Here is an 18900-nt window from a genome sequence, read left to right on the forward strand (position 1 = left end):
TGCAACTGTTCATGGATGCTTTTTGAATTTCAATGGTTCATGGGTGTTTTCTCCATTTTAGTGGTTCATGAGCACTCTTTGTTGAGACTCATTATCTCTCTCTTCCTAAATTCCTATCTCAGTAGAACTGTACACTGATTTTTTGTTTCTCACTTTGGCAGGTAGATGAATGATAAGTGGTATCCTTATTTCATCCTATGGAGTAAAGAAGGAGAAGTTGGCTAGAGGTTTTGGGGTGGACTGATAAGACGTTGGTCTTAGGCATGTCAAATGGACATTTATACGGCAATTTAAATGGAGATATTGTTTGGAAAAGTAGGAAACTGCTGAATTAAAAGATACAGGCATATATGTCCATACAGGAAAAATTATCATAAAGAGAATACAGAAAAAGATATATAAGCAATCAACAAATATATGAAAAAATGTTCAATATCTCTAGCAACTAGAGAAATGCAAATCAAACTACTCTAAGATTTCATCTCACACCAATCAGAATGGCAATTATCAAGAATATAAACAACAGTAAATGTTGGCGAGGTTATAGGTAAAAAGGTACACTCACACATTGCTGGCGGGACAGCAAATTGGTGCAACCACTCTAGAGAGCAGAATGGAGATTTCTCAGAAGCCTTGGCATGGAACCACGATTTGACCCAATTATTCCACTCCTTGATTTATACCCAAAGGACTTAAAATCAGCATACTATGGTGATGTAGCCACATCAATGTTTATAGCAGCTCAACCAACAATAGCTAAACTATGGAACCAATCTAGGTGCCCTTCAACAGATGACTGGATAAAGAAAATGTGGTGTGTGTAAATATGTATGTATACACACACACACACACACACACACACACACACACACACACATATATGATAAAATATTACTCAGCTTTAAAGAATGAAATTATGGCATTTGCTGGTAAATGGATAGAGCTGGAGAATATCATGCTAAGTGAAATAACCCAAATCTAGAAAACCAAAGACTTCTCTGATATGTGGGGTGGAGGCTAGGGAAGAATAGAGTTGCTTTATATTAGATAGAGGGGAGTGAAGGGAGGGGAAGAGGTATGGGGTCAGCGAAGATAGAGTGAAACAGACATTATTACCTGATGTACATATATGACTGCATGACCAATGAGATCCTACAATGTATATAACCAGAAAAATGAGAAATTGCACTCCATTTTTGTATGATTTATCAAAATGTATAAATGTCTTCTACTGTCATGTACAACTAATTAGAACAAATGAAAAAATTTTAAAAAAGAATGAAAATATGGCTTAAAAATGTTTTACTCTGTGACTTTGTGTATAATTATTTTATTAGTTTCCTGATTGATTGAACTAAAACCAAAAAGGAAGACAAGGTCAACAAAGGCGATAGCTGTTAGGGCATCTGTCACCTGTGGTAATTTAACCATAACCACTTTTCTTTCCTTTTCCTCCAACGTTTTTCTAAGCAGATTTATAACAAAACACAGAGAGTAAATAGAAATTGCTTCCCCTCAAGGATCAGGACCTGGAATAAGAGTTTCATAAGCAGGATTTATTGGTGGTGTGTTATTTTCTAGAGAACACGGTTTAAATGTGTCTGTTCTGTAGCAGCCTGCCCACCTCTGTTTTCGGAAACCTTCCTGGGGTGGCAGGGGTGGGGCTGTGTGTACTGAGTCTTCCAACTCTCTCTGGACAGCTGACTTGAGATTGAGCTGATGTAGTCCTTTCAGTCTGATGCTTGTATTAGTCTATTAATTAGTTGGAAAGTTATCCATAAAATGTGGGTCAAATGCAGAACAAGAGGAACTGCCAGTAAAATAGCCTTGTAAATGACCCAAATAAAAGCACATTTTCTGTTTTATGGTACAACTGATCTGATCTCACAGATTCTCCGTGCATGTGCTTTTATTTTGCCCTTTGCGTATTGACCAGTTTTTCACAGCATCATAGTAAAAAAGGAATACTTTAAAAATATCAGGGTAGAAATGATCAAATGTGGAATTGTTATTTCACAGAGACCAAACTAATTTCCTAGACTATTAGAAAATTTATTTGTTGACAGGTCAGGCTCTTACAAGACTGGTAAAAAACATGATTTTTAAAATCTATTATATAAACCCCCAAAGCTCCCTTCAAACATTAAAACAAAAAGAACAAAAATCAGTTTTAAGTACCTTAAGGAATGACATAAGGTGTTTTCTCTTAATTTGTTCTTCCTTTAGGATTTTAAAAAATATTAAGCATATTGGAATTCAAATTAATGTTCCTTTTTTCTTTCTTTCTTGAGCAGGTTGTCAAGTTATTAAGCAACAAAAGATCGCAAGCTGTTGGGATCTTAATGTCTAGTCTTCATCTAGATATGAAAGACATACAACATGGTAAGTGCAAAAAATAAAAATACAATTATTGAATATTAAAATTTGGATATGATGGATTGGTTGGAAGGATACGCTGTTTCTTTGAAAGTTCAAGATCAAGGTGGCATCATGGTTGGGTTCTATGAGGACACTCTTCTGGGTGCAGATTGCCATTTTCTCCTTATATTCTCATGTGGCAGAAAGAGTCTGAGAGAGCTCTTATTGGTCTCTTGTATAAGATCATGAATTCCATTCATGAGGACTCTAGTCTCAAAATTTAATCACCTCCTCAAATCCCTACCTCATATTGGGGGTTAGGATTTCAACATATAAATTATGGTGAACACAAATGTTCAGTCCATTGCAGATATGTTTAGTCTGTTATTAATAAATATTTTTACATCATAGAAGTATAGTTCCACTATTCTCTGTAAGTAGTTGAACCATATCTGAAGTGTTTATTTCTGGATGCCATGCTCAAAGAGTTATTGATAAATACAAGTGTGAGCCAGATACTGGGGTGTCTCTAGCCATTAGAAATACTTGGAGAAGGGGCTGAGGTTGTGGCTTAGTGGTAAAGCATTTGCCTAGCATGTGTGAGGCACTGGGTTTGATTCTCACCACAGCATATACGTGGATAAAATACAGGTCTATTGACAACTAAAAAAACATTTTGAAAAATACTTGGAGAAGATAATCTATAAGACAGAAAAGTTACTTGAATCTTAGACATGTTTTTGATGAGCTAATATAAAGAAGAGGAAGTAAACCTTAAAGGATCTACCAGACCAACTTTAACCAATGTGAGAGTAACAGGGAAGCATGTTTTAATTGTTTTTCCAAGAATGTTCTTATAGTTATATTATGATTATGTCTAATATTAAACTAGATATTCATGTTTACTGATAAATTAAGAGCAGAAGTTTTCATGAGGCCAAATGACCATTTGTCTCAAATGTCTTTAAAGTGTTGGAGGGGAGATGGGGTATGTTCCCTTAGTCCTCCAGTTTGAAGATACTGTAAGATGCTGAAACACTAAAGTGATGTCCTTATGTACAAGTTTTTAGAGTGGACAACTGGCCCCTCTTCTTCCAGTAATTTGGGACAGCCATAGTGTAAACTTTTCTACTTTAGAAGGATTGAATTATTTTTATATAATACATACATATATGTGTATTTGCACATATACATATATGTATATACATGTGTATACACACATATATACACCTATATGCATACATATACATGCAAACACACATATATACATATGTATATGTTTATGTATGTATATAAATTATTTTTGGTAATACTAGAGATTGAATTCAGGGCCTCACACATGCTAGGCAAGTGCTCTACTACTGAGCTATACCCCAGCACTTTTTTTTGTTTTTTATTTGAGACAGGATCTCACTAAATTGCTTGGACTGGCCTTGAACTTGCAATCTTTCTGCCTCAGCCTCCTGAGCATCTGGGATTACAGGAATGTGTTATCATGTCTGGCTTAATTTATATTTTTAATGGCTTGTAAAATATTTTCTACATGTTGGAAAATAGAATATAGTATCCCAAGTAGCTGAGATTATAGGCATGTACCAGTGTGCCTGGCTTTTAGTGTTAATATTTAAAACTTGAACAATTGACAGAAATTCTACTATCACATTTATGCTGAGAGGTATTGCCCAAAGGTATATAGAGGAATTAAATTTATGTTCTGAATGTCTCGTAAGCTGCTCCAGAGCCTAGAATAGATTAAGCAGATTGAATTATCCAGTGGAATGCCAGTTTACCTATTAAAGAAATATGGTTTTAAGTATAACACAGACTTTATAAATCATGAAAACATTTAACTAGCTTTCTGGCTTACCCACTATGAATGTGGATTCTATTTGTTAGGCCTAAAATATTGTGTGGGATAATTCATAAATAGCACAAGTGTGGTATGCCCTGTCAATTGATGAGTAACTCTTAATCACAATTTAAGTTTCTATTAAATTGTTTTGATGGTAAGGAGACTTCCTCAAGCTGAACCATTTGGGGTAATAGTCATAGAGGAGAACGCCAAGGCTGGCGCCAAGAAGTACTTGGTGTTTCTAAAGCTGGCAGATGTAGTCCAGTTAAGTCATAGAATGAAATCTGAAAATAATGATATGGTCCTTTCCTTCAGTCAAATATTCAGCTCGGGTTGAGTTAATAATGAGAACCTTATGAACAAAGGAGTCCGCCTGACATCTGTGTCTGTGGTACAGCCAGCAAGAGTTCATTGAAAATTTGCTGGCTTAACATGCAACGCTAACAATAACATGGCATGAACGACAGTAGTTGAAGGGTCTCAGAGAATCATGCATAAACTTTTTCCTATTAGGATGTAAAGTGATTGCTTGAGTCCCATCGAAACCCTGCAAACCCATTTTCTGCCACCTCGGCAACTTGAGAGTCTGAAGAAACGAGTAGGCAGTGCCTTTTGGTGGATCAAGTCTTCTTCTGCCTCGGTGTACTGTCTGGGGCCATGATTTCCATGTGGGAATCACTGGTGGTCTCTGGAATAAGCTTTGCTTCTCTCGAGATATGCCTCTACTGAGAAATCCACAGAAGCTTAAACATCACTGATTTGGGATGTAGAAGCAGCCACAGAATTTATCCAGTCTTCCAGTGTTATTTTATAAAAGAGCAAACTAAGATCTGCCAGTGGTCCCGTTGCTTTCTCAAGGTCATGTGGCTCTTTAATGGAATAGAGTGAACTTTCACCAGGTGCTCCACATCAGTGGGGCTGTTCTTTCCCATTAGATGTGCTGATTCTTCAGTGTTGTGCTTTTCCTACAACCAGCATTAGTATGTCTACATACCACATAATATTATTCTAATAAATTTTTCTAAACCATCAGAGTGGATTTTTCCAGAGGTGACATTTTACCCTTCCCATCTAAAAATTGTCATAACCCACAGGTCATTCTAGAAGTTGCCAGATAAATTCACTGCTACATTCCAGCAGCTTGGACTTTCACTGTAACTTTTACACACACACAATTAATTATTTGCGGCTGCTCTACTTTATTTATTTGCTGGCACTATTTTTCCCCCTTCTCTCCTTCCCTGTCAAAATGCTAGAGAAACCTAAAGTTGAATTTCCTTTGTAATGTTTCTATTTTAAAGTGTCCTGTAAGAGTGAGGAGTGGGTAATTTTGGAGTCTAAGTGTCAAAGGTCTAAACATACATGCACCACATCATACTCAATTGAACGCAGGTTATTCTCACAACAGCAGTTGCACAATTCTCAGCATCACATAAGGTCAAAAGGCAGAACAGGAAAGAAGGAATTGGACTTTTAACCAGGTCTACCTATCAGTGCAGTAAATATCAACAAGGGAGCTGTATGCGAGTGTGTGTGTGTGTGTGTGTGTGTGTGTGTGTGTGTGTGTGTGTGTGTGTGTGATGTGTGTTTAAAAGTTAAGAGTGAAGGCCTAAGCTGCTGGAATGCACAGTGAACCTATACTGCAACTTCTAAACTGATCTGTAGATTTAACTATTTGTTAGGGTGGGTGAAAGTGTAGCATGCCACCTCTGAAAAATTTCATTTTGATTGTGTAGAATAAATTAAAAGTCTAGGATGAAGGTATGTTCCACAAGGAATTTCCCTTTTTTGGATGGTAGGACCTGTGGACCCTTTAGGTTTAAGCTTACTTTAAATCAAGTTTGAGGGTCATTTCAGGTGTTAAATGCACACCCCTGCATGGGTTGGTTTCCCTGAATCTTCAGACTTTGAGTACCAGTTTATCATGGTTAAGGTCTAGAATCTGAACTTTGGGTGGGTTTTGAGCTTTGCTATTTGGTCCCTGGTTCCATGAAGCTATCAACAGAAAGTTCAGGTATGTTTGGATAGGTGTCAACAGAAAAAGCAGTTTGTGAGCTGGCTCACTTCTCCAGGTTCATTCATCCCTTTCATGTAGCCTACAATTCCTTACTATCTTGTCACTTCTTTGGTGCCTTTATGATACTTTACCAATATTTATTTATTACAAATATATTTTATATTATGTTACAAATAAATCTTATCTAGCATTTTAAATTGTACCTTGTGGGAGGATCGATTCAAACAATATAGCCTGTAATTTCCATAAATTGGTTTTTTGAAGCTATCCTACAGCTCCATAATGGTAGTTTAGTTTTGTGAAAATAGATTGAATTTTTTTGTACAACACTCAGTCCATATTTCACAGGTCTTAGGTTCATTTTGGTAGATAAGAGTAGCTGCAGAAAAATTTCAAACTTCATGAAGTTAACCCCTGCCTCAATGTCACTATTAAGTAGAGTATTCATATAGTTTATCATTCAAAATGGGATACTTTTGAGAGAGGGAAAGCTGCCTTTAATAACATTTCCTGGATAACGAGTATAATGAAATTTTGCTGGTACATCAGTATTACTGTCACCCTGCTATTAGATCTGAAGCAAGTTTCAGATCTAATTCTCCCTGTAATTCCAATATTTATGAATCATATTTTTTGGCCAGCAAGAAGAAAAAGTTTCTGAAAAACCTACTTTGTAAACTTGAAGTTGCCTAGTTCTCTGTCCTTGTAAGTACTCTCAACAAGATTTTATATAAAATATTTGCTCTAGTCAGATGCTAACACATCATGGAGGTAGGGATCTGTTACCCTTATAACCTGCACCTGGCATCAAGAAATCCAATGTCTGGATCCAATAGTGCTTAGAACTTAAAAGCCTGACAATCTCCATAAAGATCCATATAGTAGTAGAACACAACTATAATCTCAGCAACTCAGGAGGCTGAAGCAGGAGCATTGCAAGTTCTAAGCCAGCCTCAGCAACACAGTGAGGCTCTAAGCAACTTAGTGAGACCCTGCATCAAAATAAAAAGCAAAAGGTGTTAGGGGATGTGGCTCAGTGGTTAAACACCCCTAGTACCAAAATAAATAAATAAATAAACAAACAAACAAATAAATAAATAATTAACAAAGTACAAGTCATAGTGTCCACTAGACACTCATACTCTCTAAGGGAAGGGAGTGGAGATGGAACATCTTTAAGAGATTTTAGCTAATCTGAACACCTTGAATGACAAGTTTCACTAATGAACGTCAATCGTAGTCATTGTATAATTTTAAAAGCCTCTATTATTGATTTAGATAGGAATAACTGGACAGCATGCATGAGCTACCTCTGGAGTGTGGTCTTTTTACCTAGTACTAGGCAACCATCCATAAGGTACAAGCATTATTTTGTTTATACACACACACACACACACACACACACGCACACACAAGTATATATTAAGACAGCGACTATCCTTAGAGTTGGAACTTTAGCGGGCTCATACATTTGCATTAATTCTGCAAATATTTTTATAGTACATTATAGATATTATAACAAGTAATACCTAATATTTATGCAACAATAGCACACAAAAATAAGTTTCACTATTCTACAGGAATGGCAAGCTCAGGGTACTGATGGCCCTAGATCCTTCCTGCATTTCATTCATGTCTGCCTTGTTTGAAGCTAACTGAAATTGTGGACATGTAGGCAATGGATGCTCAGTTGTATCCTTTTTGAAATTTCTATCTTGTTTAAACATGATTTAAATAAATCATGTGTCCTGAAATTAAATGATAATGATGTAAACTACCAAGCATTCCATCAAAATTGTCAATTATACAGTCAATACAATCATGGTTATTTTTTTTCTTTTTTCTCTAAGACTGATGATTGCTCTTTCAAATACTTTTTATTTTTTTATGTGTATATATATTTTGTGTGTGTGTGAATATATATATTTGTATATACACAAACATATTTATTAAGAAGCATACCTTATAAGACCACTAAATATTCTCATGGATTTATATCAGAAATCTAGTGAAATCTCAGTCTATTAATTGAAGTTCCTCTTTGGACCCTGCATCATGTTGCTATTACTTTGTTGATCTTGACCTCCTTCAAAGGTACTCAAAATGGTATAGCTTTATCCTGGTAACTGTCTAGGAAGGAATTATCTAATATAGCAGGTACACACATACATACACATGTGTATGCATGCATACATATGTTTTAGCTTTTTTTTTACTGCTGTGACTAAAGACCTGGCAAGAACAATTGTAGAGGAGGAAAAGTTTATTTAGGGGCTCACAATTTCAGAGGTCTCACATTTCAGAGGTCTCAGTCCACACACAGCCAGTTGCATTTCTCGGGGCTCAAGGTGAGGCAGAACCTCATGGTTTAAGAGTGTGGCAGAGGGAAGCAGTTCACATAATGATCAGAAAGCAGAGAGAGACTCCACTTGCCAGATACAAAATATATACCCCAATGGCACCCCCCCCCACAGTGTCCACCCCCTCCAGCCACACCCTACCCACCTTCAGTTTCTACTCTGCAAATTCCATCAGGGGGATTAGTGCACTGATTGGGTTAAGGCTATCATAACCAATCATTTCTCCTCTAAACCTTTTGCATTGTCTCACACATGAGCTTTCGGGGGAGACCTCACATCCAAACCATAACTTTGTGTGTACACACACACACACACACACACACACACATACACACATATATCTAGAGAGAGAACATTCATAATCATATCTTTTTTTTTTTTTTTTTTTTTTTTAGTATGTAAAGAGATGACGTTAACTTACTGTTGGTTTGAATTTTACTTTTCTTTCTCTTACCCTTCCCTCTAATACTGTTGCTGGTAGTTGTGTAAAATGACCCATAGGAGGAGGAGAGTTAATCTCCCATTTTACAGTGGAAGAGTGAGCCTTATATATTAAGCCTGCCTGAGGGATTTACCCTCATCGGGCCAAAATGAGTATCCAGCTCCTTTGACTCCTACTTCAGTGCTCTCTGCTCTGGGCAGTGTGTTAGCTTGTAGAACAAGAATATGTGTTACCCAATAGAATGAGAGAGTGCACAAACAAAACTGGCAAAGGATATAATAGTTTAGTCACTATAATTTTACATTTCAGTTATTAACATTGGAAAATATAAATTTGGCAAATTTCATTAATTGCTTTGAATTATCTTAGATAAATCCCCCAGTTTATTTATAGACTGTTCTATAGAGAAATAAAGTTATGAATTGTTTTTTCATCTGTGAATTAAATGCAGAAAAACACTTTCAAGAAAATTCTAAACGGAGTTTCTTGTAATTGATTCAACCAAGCAAAGATAACTGAAATACAGAAAAACAGTCTCCTGCATATGGATTTCCAATTTTCCCAGCACTCAACTCAAAATGGATCAAGGATCTAGGAATTAGGCCCAAGACCCTTCACCAAATAGAAGAAAATATAGGCCTGAATCTCCATCACTTTGGCTTAGGACAACACTTCCTCAACATGACTCCCAAAGCACAAAAAATAAAAGCAGGAATCAGTAATTGGGATAGATTCAAACTAAAAAGCATTTTCTCAGCAAAGGAAACAGTCAACAATGGGAAGAGAGAGCCCACAGAGTGGGAGAAAATCTTTACCACATGCACTTCAGATAGAGCACTAATCTCCAGAATCTATAAAGAACTCAAAAACTTTACACCAAGAATAAAAATAACCCAATCAATAAATGGGCTAAGGAAATGAGCAGAAACTTCACAGAAGATCTATAAGCAATCAACAGATACATGAAAAAGCATTCAAAATCCCTAGTAATAAGAGAAATACAAATCAAAACTACCCTAAGATTTCATTTCACCCTAATTAGAATGTCTGTTATCAAGAATACAAGCAACAATAGGTGTTGGCATGGATGTGGGGGATAAGGTGCACTCATACAATTGCTGGTGGGGTTGCAAATTGGTGCAGCCACTCTGCAAAGCAGTATGGAGATTCCTCAGAAAACTTGGAATGGAACCACAATTTGACCCTCCTATCCCCCTCCCAAAGGACTTAAAATCAGCATGCTACAGTGACACAGCCACATCACTGTTTATAGCAGCTCAGTTCACAATAGGTAGATTGTGGAACCAACCTAGATGCCTTTCAGTAGATGAATGGATAAAGAAACTGTGGTATCTATACACAATGGAATATTATTCAGCCATAAAGAAAAATACAGTTATGGCATTTGCAGGTAAATGGATGGAGTTGGAGAATATCATGCTAAGTGAAATAAGCAATTCCCCAAAAAAACAAAGACTGAATGATTTCTCTGATAAGTCGATAATAGTACATAATGGGGGGGGGAGGCAAGAGTGGAGGAAGGATGGATTGTATAGAGGAAAATGAGTGGTGGGGAGGGGTGGAGTGAAGGAAAAATAATAGAATAAGACAAACATCATTACCCTATCTATGTACATGTATGGTTACACAAATGGTGTGACTCCGTGTACACCTAGAGAAATGAAAATTGTACCCCATTTGTGTACAATGAATCCAAATTTTAAAAAAAAGACAGTCTGGACTAAGCTTATCAATGAATGAAGCAAATTGTGAGTACTTGTGAAGTGAGCATGATGCATGAATATGAATTGTACTGTCTCATCTCTAGGTAGGTTATCAATTGCTCTGAAAGAATATAGGAAATATTCTGGATGCTGGCTTTCAGTCCTTTCTTACTCTCTCACTATGTTCTTTTTTCCTGGGTCACTCTAGCACCACTTCTTCTCTGGGTTTTCTCTCACTTTTCAAGTTTGGTGTCGCAATACTTAAGAGAACAGGTTCAGGGGCCAAGCTGCTTGGATGTTGTTACACACTGAACGTTTGTGCCAATTCATACATTGAAGCCCAACTCCCAATAAGGTGGTCTTTGGAGGTAATTAGGCTTACATGAGTTCATGAAGTAGGGCCCCATGATGAGATTAATGCCCTTTTAAGAAGTATCGAAGACCAGAGCTCTTTATTTCTCTCTTCTACTGCCATGTTGTGTAAGCACCCAGCCTATGGTATTTAGCTATGGCAACCCAAATGGACTGAGACAGATTTGGTCCAGCTGGGCCACTGACTGTCTAGCTGGGCAAACCTGAACAAGTTCATGTTTCTATTCTTTAGTTTCCTCTTTAATATGAAGAGATGTTAAATGAGTTCTTACAAGTAAAACATACTACACCCCTATGTTAAGCCCTCAATAAAAGTTAGTTGTCTTCTCCTTTCTACATTTCTTAGAAAATGAGCTGACTCCAGTCTTTTGTTGCATTTCAAACTTATATCCTGGTCATCCAATGAGAGAGAGAACTAAGAGATTTTATTCTTCCTTGATTACTCTGAATAGGTCATATAAGATCATCTGCCATGAGAAAGGAGGAGGAGTAGAATGCAAAAGCTGACCTTTCCAATGGAGTTTGGGAGTAAGATAAGAAGGGAAAAATGGGAGTTTCTGTTCAAGGGGAACATATCTGAGTTCTGCAGTTTAGGTTTTCAGTCAGTGTTACTGAAATACCAAGTTTAGTACTTGACTGCACCCTTCTCTGTTTTCTGAATGAAGATAAATATGAGAATTATTTATATTAGCAACTCTTAGAAGTTGAGCATGGCTGTATCTTTGGACTGCATTTTATCTATGGAGAGCAAATTGTTTTGGAAACTTGAAAAGCTGAGGACTCCTATATTTGTGTGGTTCCTTAAACATTGTCTCTGTGCTGTGTGAGTCATCTGTACTCCACATGCATAGCTCCTGGCTCTGGGTGGCACAGGAAGGGAGCAGTGTAATGGAGTTTGGCTTTGCTGGGAAATGAATCGTGGTATGGGACATGAGTACAATCTAAGCAGAGGCTTCTGTTCCCTCCTTCGACATTTTATATTTCTTGATAGTTAAACGAGTTTCTAGCTATAAGTATGGAGTATTCTTTTTTAAAAATGTTAAAATAGCCTTTCTAAATCCTAGGAAAGTTGAAAGATTATTTTATGGTGACTTTTCACATGTACTTGGAAACCTACACATCTAGCAGGGCTGCCACGGAAAAACGTTTTTCATGTGAATTTTTTACCAGACAAATAGTAGATTACAAACTCCAGGTCTTTGCCTAAGAGTTTCTGGTTTCATTCTTGGAGACGCAAGCTTTTTTATTTGCCTATTAATTACCATAGAAAGTTTATCCATAATCATTTATTTATTTTTGTAATATTCTCAAAAATTGGGTTCAGTGTGGGCAATGTTGTTTTTTCCCAGTAGATTTTCCAGTGTCTGGTTTCTTTATGAAACTGAAGTTTACAAGGCTCACTTAGAAATTACTTCATGGCAATCCCCCCCTACCCCCAGTTTTAACCTTTATTTTAAGTGTTTTCCTCACATGGGATATAGAATTTTAAGACCTGTTTATTATATTTATCGAGACATTAAAAATGTAGTAAATGCTGTTGGAAGATTGGGTGAATGGTTTTCATTGAAATGTAAAGTCACTTAGAATTAGAAATTTGAGAAGAAAGTGGGCTGCAGTGAGCCCATGTAACTTTTTCATCAATTGTAGCCTTGTAGTGGAGAAAAGTACACGTGAGATAGTATGTTTTCATTAAAACCTACTTTCAGAAATTTAATATCAGAATATGCTTTAATTTAAATGAAAAGTTCATTACCTAGAGTTTTTTTTTTTTTAATAAAAAGAAAGACCTCATACATCATTATGTCACAAATAGATTATTAAATCAGGGAAAAATGAATTATTATAAGCCTTTCATTAAGGGCTCAGCAAAAATCCTTAGGTTGAATGTAGACTATATTTTTATGATGTTGTTTCACAGTTGCACTTTTTGATTATACTTTCATGGGAAGAAGGAGCATAATACTTGGGACTGTTTTGAAGCTGTGAATGTGGTTATTCTCTCCCCTTCATTGCACTTACCATATGAATTATGTTTCATGTATTTGTTTGTATGTTTATTTTCACTGACCATAGACCCTCCACTGGAAGGAACTCTGAAAACCTGGAGACAGAGTCCACTGCAGCTTAGAGCATTATAATGCTGCATTTGTTCCTCACAATCACTGGGTGATTGTTGAAGGAATTGCACGTGTGACCACGTGGAGCACACGTAGAGGTAGAGCTCAAATCTGAGTGCAGAGCCCTTAGTGTGAGCTCAAAATTAAGCACATCAGTTTTTACCCTGGAAGCGCTGTGTGTTAAGGTGTAGCTTTTGCAAAAATAATCCTCTTGCATGATCCTGGAGTGGGTGGGATTTGGACTGTTGTTTTAGGGGGAAGAGAAGCCCTTTCCATGACTTTGAATTTTAAAACTGGCTTCTTAAAAGTTATATGCTTTGATAAACACTTCTCCAGCATCCCACTCTCAAGATGTTTTCTGGCTTCCTTCATTCATTAGATGAAGGGAGGATCCAAGAATGCAAGAGGAAAAAAAAGAATTGATTGGCACTTTCTATCTTTGCCTTATTGCACTACACACCCCTATCCTTATAAGTTAGGTTCTAGAAGTAAAACCACAGATATTCCCCTAAGTTCAGTGTGCTGAGACATCAGATAAAAATCATAAAACAACAAGGTTACTTAATGGCATGTTATCCCTTGTTAGAACTGAAGGAATGACATTTTAAGTTGATGGCTGCCTTGCATCTTCCTTTATGGTCAAACATAAACGTAACAGGATATTTATTTTCTTAGTTGCACTTTTCAGTCAAATATCTATGAGTACATTTTAAATCTAAATGAGTTTTAATAAGATTACTTATTTAAGAAAATAAATTGTCCAGAAAGAGTTAAAATGCAAAACAACCCCACAATTACCAGGTCCCTGAATAAACTTTGTCATTTTTGTGTTTGATTGTGAAGGAATAATTTTTTTTCCCGTGTGTTCAAGCCACTCAAGAATAATCACAGTCTCATTTGAGAAAATGGTGGAATTTAGAAAGGCTTCTTTATCATTGTTAGTGAGAGTATGCAGTTCTTATGAATAAGTTGTAAAGAGAAGTTATGAATTGAGTGGGATGTTAAAACAGATTATCCGCTAAGCTCTATTAATGCTGTTTTTTTCAAATTTAGCAAAATGCAGTTGCTGATACTAATAACTAACACCTGCAGTCATTACTGTTCATGTCTACAACCACTCTATGAGGTAGGTAGGTAATGTTATTAACCCTGACTTGGGGATGAAAAACTAGTCAGAGTAGCAAAAGAACCTCAATCAGCAACCAGTGGGCTGTGATGTAAACTGAGGCAGTCTGGATCCCAGTCTGTTCTGAACTTCTGCTATACTTCCTGAGGATTCAGTTTTAGTGATTGTATCAGTGACTGAAGCTGGAAAATGGTGCATGATTATTTTTCCCCTTCATGGTTCTTAATTAGAAAACCAGCCTACTGGTTAGAGTCTGTAGTTGCTATATGTAGCACTCGAGTGTTGATTTTTTTTTTAAAATTCAGTGACCAAACTATTTAGTTTCTTCCCTTACCTCCATGTAAGGAACCTTATTCTTTTAGTAAATATTTGGGTGATTTACATTAAAAAATATTTTTTCCTTAAAACTATGATTATAATCATTCTTTTGGGGGTTTCTTTCAAAGTGAGACACAATTGTATAGAATTAGATTGAAAAAATATGATTATTATTAATATGAAAGCCATTTTGGCATGAGAAATTTTAGATTTCTGATAGATCCTGTACTTATAGAGCACCATATATGCATACATTCAACATGAAATTTAATGCTGTTTCTCTTTTGGAGCATGTGTTAGAAAACAGTGGCAAAAGGGATCCCAGAGTTAGGGTCCTATTTCCAGGGAACTTACTAAGCTCTCTTTTACAAGAGTGTAAATGTTTACCTAAGCAAGAAGGTGAAGTTCGTTATGCCCAATAAAGGACATTTTGCAGTGCTGGTTTACAGAAAACATTCAACAGACAGTGAATGTTTTACATGAAGTACAGTGAGTTGTTTGAAACTCTTTGCTCATCTATACACTATGCTTAAAATAAACACTATCTGGGACTATGCCAGACTTTTTTCTACCTCCTTTATTCCACACCCTAGATTTTGTCACCTGCCAAAGTCAAGTAAATCTTATCTAAACAGTTGAGATAAGCACTGAGTTGTACCCAGTATGGTCAAATCAACAAACCTCTCCAGAAACAGAAATGAAATACAATATCTCTAGATTAAACAGTCTACAATGGCAATCATGTTTGCATTTAAAGATTTTATTCCAAAAGGATTACAGTCTTGGTATCCACTTTTTCCCCCTGCCTAGACAAGAAGGCGACATACTGACTCAAACAAAATGCATTTGTTCTCTAACAATTTAACTTGTACAGCTCTTATAAACTAGGCCCATAGGTGTACAAAGCCTGCTGACTTAATCAGTAACTTATGTCGTTAACCTTGTATAAGCAAGTATGCTTGAGATGCACCAGTGTTGGACTGTGTATCAGATTTATTTTATTTTATTTTTTTCCAACCGGAAAGTCTTCCTTTATGTAACCTAAGTTCAAAACTTGCAGAATTCTGGCTTTTCATTGTTTGTACCTTACAACAAAACCCTACCGTGTTAAATTTTCTGAAAAAGATAATATGGTATAAATGTATGTGACCTTCTAAATTATAGACTATTATAACAATGCAGTTTTCTTCCTTGTAAGGACATACAATATTTTATTGTTTGCTAAGAAGTGTAAACTCTACAAGGGAAAGAACTATGCCTGTCAGATTACCAATGTATCTCCACGGTTGAGAAGGATATCTGGTTCTGATTCACTCTGTGGATATTTGTTCAATGAATGAATGCATGATGTTTTCAGAGATACTGTTTTCTTTGCAGATGAATATAAATATTTTGTGATTATTCATCAGTTGCTGATATTTAAAAGCAGGTTTCTTAAGTGAATTTTTGTTTTACCATAGTGAAATTCTTCCCTTTTAACTTTATACTATTCAGGGCTGGTGATACAGCTTAGAGGAAGAGCCCTTGCCTAGTATGTGCACGGTCTTGGGTTTAATCCCCTGCACTAAAAACAAAACAAAACCAAACAAAAACCATTATACTGTTGAATTAGCACAATTTTTATTTATATGTAATAAGGAATGGACACATGTCATTTTATCACTGTCCTCTTTTGAAGGAATTATGCACATTTGTGCATTTCTTATAGTGGAGCAATTCCTAGATCTCCAGCTGACTTGAAATAACCCATTTTCCCATTGCTCTTTAAGTGGAGCTTCACATACTTAGGTTAAACTTGTACCACAGCTGAAAATTAGCCCAATATGATATAGATGTGTGATTTCAATGTGCTGCCATTCTTTAATTTTTAAGGTTCAAACAATAATATGAAATGTACATTCTTATTCTGTAATATATATTTTGTTTTTTTAAGACCAAATATATGAGAGAACTTTTCATTTTTGAGTGCCTCCTAGGGCAAACACCATATTATACATGATAGAGGAATTACTTTTAATCTTTTTAAAAATTTTTTTATAGACTGCATTTTGATTCATTGTACACAAATGGGGTACATCATTTCATTTCTATGGTTGTGCACAATGTAGATTCATATCATTTGTGTAATCATACATGTACATAGGGTAAGGATGTCTGTCTCATTCCACCATTTTTCATACCCCCCCTCCTTCTCATTTCCCTGTACGTAATCTAAAGTTCCTCCATTCTTCTCTCATCCCCCTCCACCACCATAATTACCATTAGAGGGAGACAGTAACATTATCATGGGTATACCTGTTTCCCTTATGAATAAACTAAAGCTCAGAAGACCTACTAAGTCTCTTTAATTGGTGAACAGTGGGTTAGTCAGAAATCCATGTTTTTAATTCAGAATGGTCTGAATTCCAAAGCTCAAGTTTAAGTCTTAAGTAATTTTGGAGAAAACCACAACTTTTGTGTTATTTTGATAAATTGGAACTTCTCAATAAACACGTTAAGAGATTGGGGACTTAAAATGGAAGGGCACTAACAGAATTTAGAAGTTTTAGAGATAGAAGGAATAGAACTGGGTATTTAGCTCCAGCACTTGCCTAGCATGTGAGGTCCTAGGTTCAATCCCCAAAATTGAAAAAATAAGACATACACACACACACACACACACCACACACACAATGGAATGCCACTATAATAATTTATAATAAAGAAGAATGGTATTTGTATGTTTGCCATTTAATTTAGATGGTATTTAGATAATCCAAAATTACTTGAAATATTATTCAAGTGTTTGTGTGTTTCACATGTAGGTTAAGAATGCCTAGCAACATACCTTTTAGTAAGATTCTCACAGTAAAGGCATGTCTGTTTGTGTGTGCTTAAAGACCCCATGCTTCCAGATGCTCAAGTGTGCTTACTGGAAAGATGCATAAAAAATGCAAATATAAGCAGGGCCTTGTGTTGCATTCCTGTAATCCCAGCAACTAAGAGGCAAGAGGATCTCGAGTTCAAAGCCAGCCTCAGCAACTTAGCAAGGTCCTAAGCAAATTAGTGAGAACCTGTCTCAAAATTAAATAGAAAAAAGCTTGGGATGTGGCTCAGTGATTAAGTGCCCCTGGGTTCAAGCCCTAGTACCAAAAAAAAAAAAATCCAAATATAATGTTTCCATTTATCTTATTATCCCATGTAAAAATGTTCACATGAATAAGGTAGCAAGTGTCTTCCGCTAAGAAATGCTAGTTTTCATAAGTTGCTGAATGTGTTTGCTTAACTAAGAAAGCAAAACCAAACAGAAGTTTAAAAATTGCTTGATTACATCTTTGTGTAGTTTTTGTTATGTAATACAGTTTGACAGTTTTTTTAGAGAACTACCCAGGTGTGCAGATTTTCAGGTAGGGTTCAACACATCAGTGTTCCCTTACAAAGGAATGCTGGATGAGATTCTTGGCTCCTTTGTCATCAAGTTACACAGTGCCATGCCCTTACCAGAGGTTTCTGGACTTTATTGAATTTCAGATGAAAATTTAAAGATAATAATTCTAGTTTTTACCAAACCACTATTTTCTTTCCTAAGGCAAATGAGGCTTCTTCCTCTAATAATACTTGTTTGCTCTGTACTTTGCAGTTCCTCTTTTCCTTGTTAGATGTTTATGTGAATAGCACTGTGTGCAGCAGGTATTTTTGCTCATGCCGATATTTGGCTTTTGCTTTCTCAGATGTTCCTGCCTTTGTGGGTTTATGGAATCAATAAGGCAAACGTTTGGTTCCTACTGTCTCTTCCTTAAGGTTATTTTGGCTTTTGTGGAAAGGCTCAGTAATGACTTGTGTTTTTCATGTTTTAAATTTCTTTAGTTGTCTAAAGTATGTAAGGCACTCTAGGGTGATCTAACATCTAACACAAGATCATTGCTGTCAGGCTCTTTAAAATCTCCTTGGAGTGACAGAACACATCTATACAAAGAAAAAAGAATATCTTAAGTGTATCAGATGACTTTTATTTATGTTAAAGGGTAGAATTGAGAGGTACATATGTAATGAGTGATAGTAGTTAGGGAAATTACTTGGGCTGGAACTTGAAATTGCTATTTTGTTAGAGATAGCAGATTGCCTGAGTTAACAATCTTACATTTCAGCTCTCCCTTCATTCCAGGTGTCCATGAGGAACTATTCTGGTTTATGACACATAAGTAGAAGTCTTCAGAGAATTTATAACTAATAAT

At 36.1% G+C, this 18900-nt stretch overlaps 1 protein-coding gene across 6 annotated transcripts in view; it reads left to right on the forward strand.

Annotated features, from left to right (window-relative positions):
* FMN2 (formin 2) overlaps positions 1–18900 on the forward strand; it is a 361252-nt gene that overhangs the window by 176058 nt on the left and 166294 nt on the right. For all 6 annotated transcript variants that reach the window (XR_013758044.1, XR_013758045.1, XM_079106095.1 and 3 more), the window contains one exon: positions 2295–2382. Coding sequence is in view for 4 of the 6 variants with exons in the window: in XM_079106095.1 (XP_078962221.1) it covers positions 2295–2382 (88 nt within the window). In the remaining 2 variants the exon portion in view is untranslated. The remainder of the gene's footprint in view (positions 1–2294; positions 2383–18900) is intronic.

This window comes from Sciurus vulgaris, assembly GCF_902686455.1.
Source record: "Sciurus vulgaris genome assembly, chromosome: 12".
NCBI lineage: Eukaryota > Metazoa > Chordata > Mammalia > Rodentia > Sciuridae > Sciurus > Sciurus vulgaris.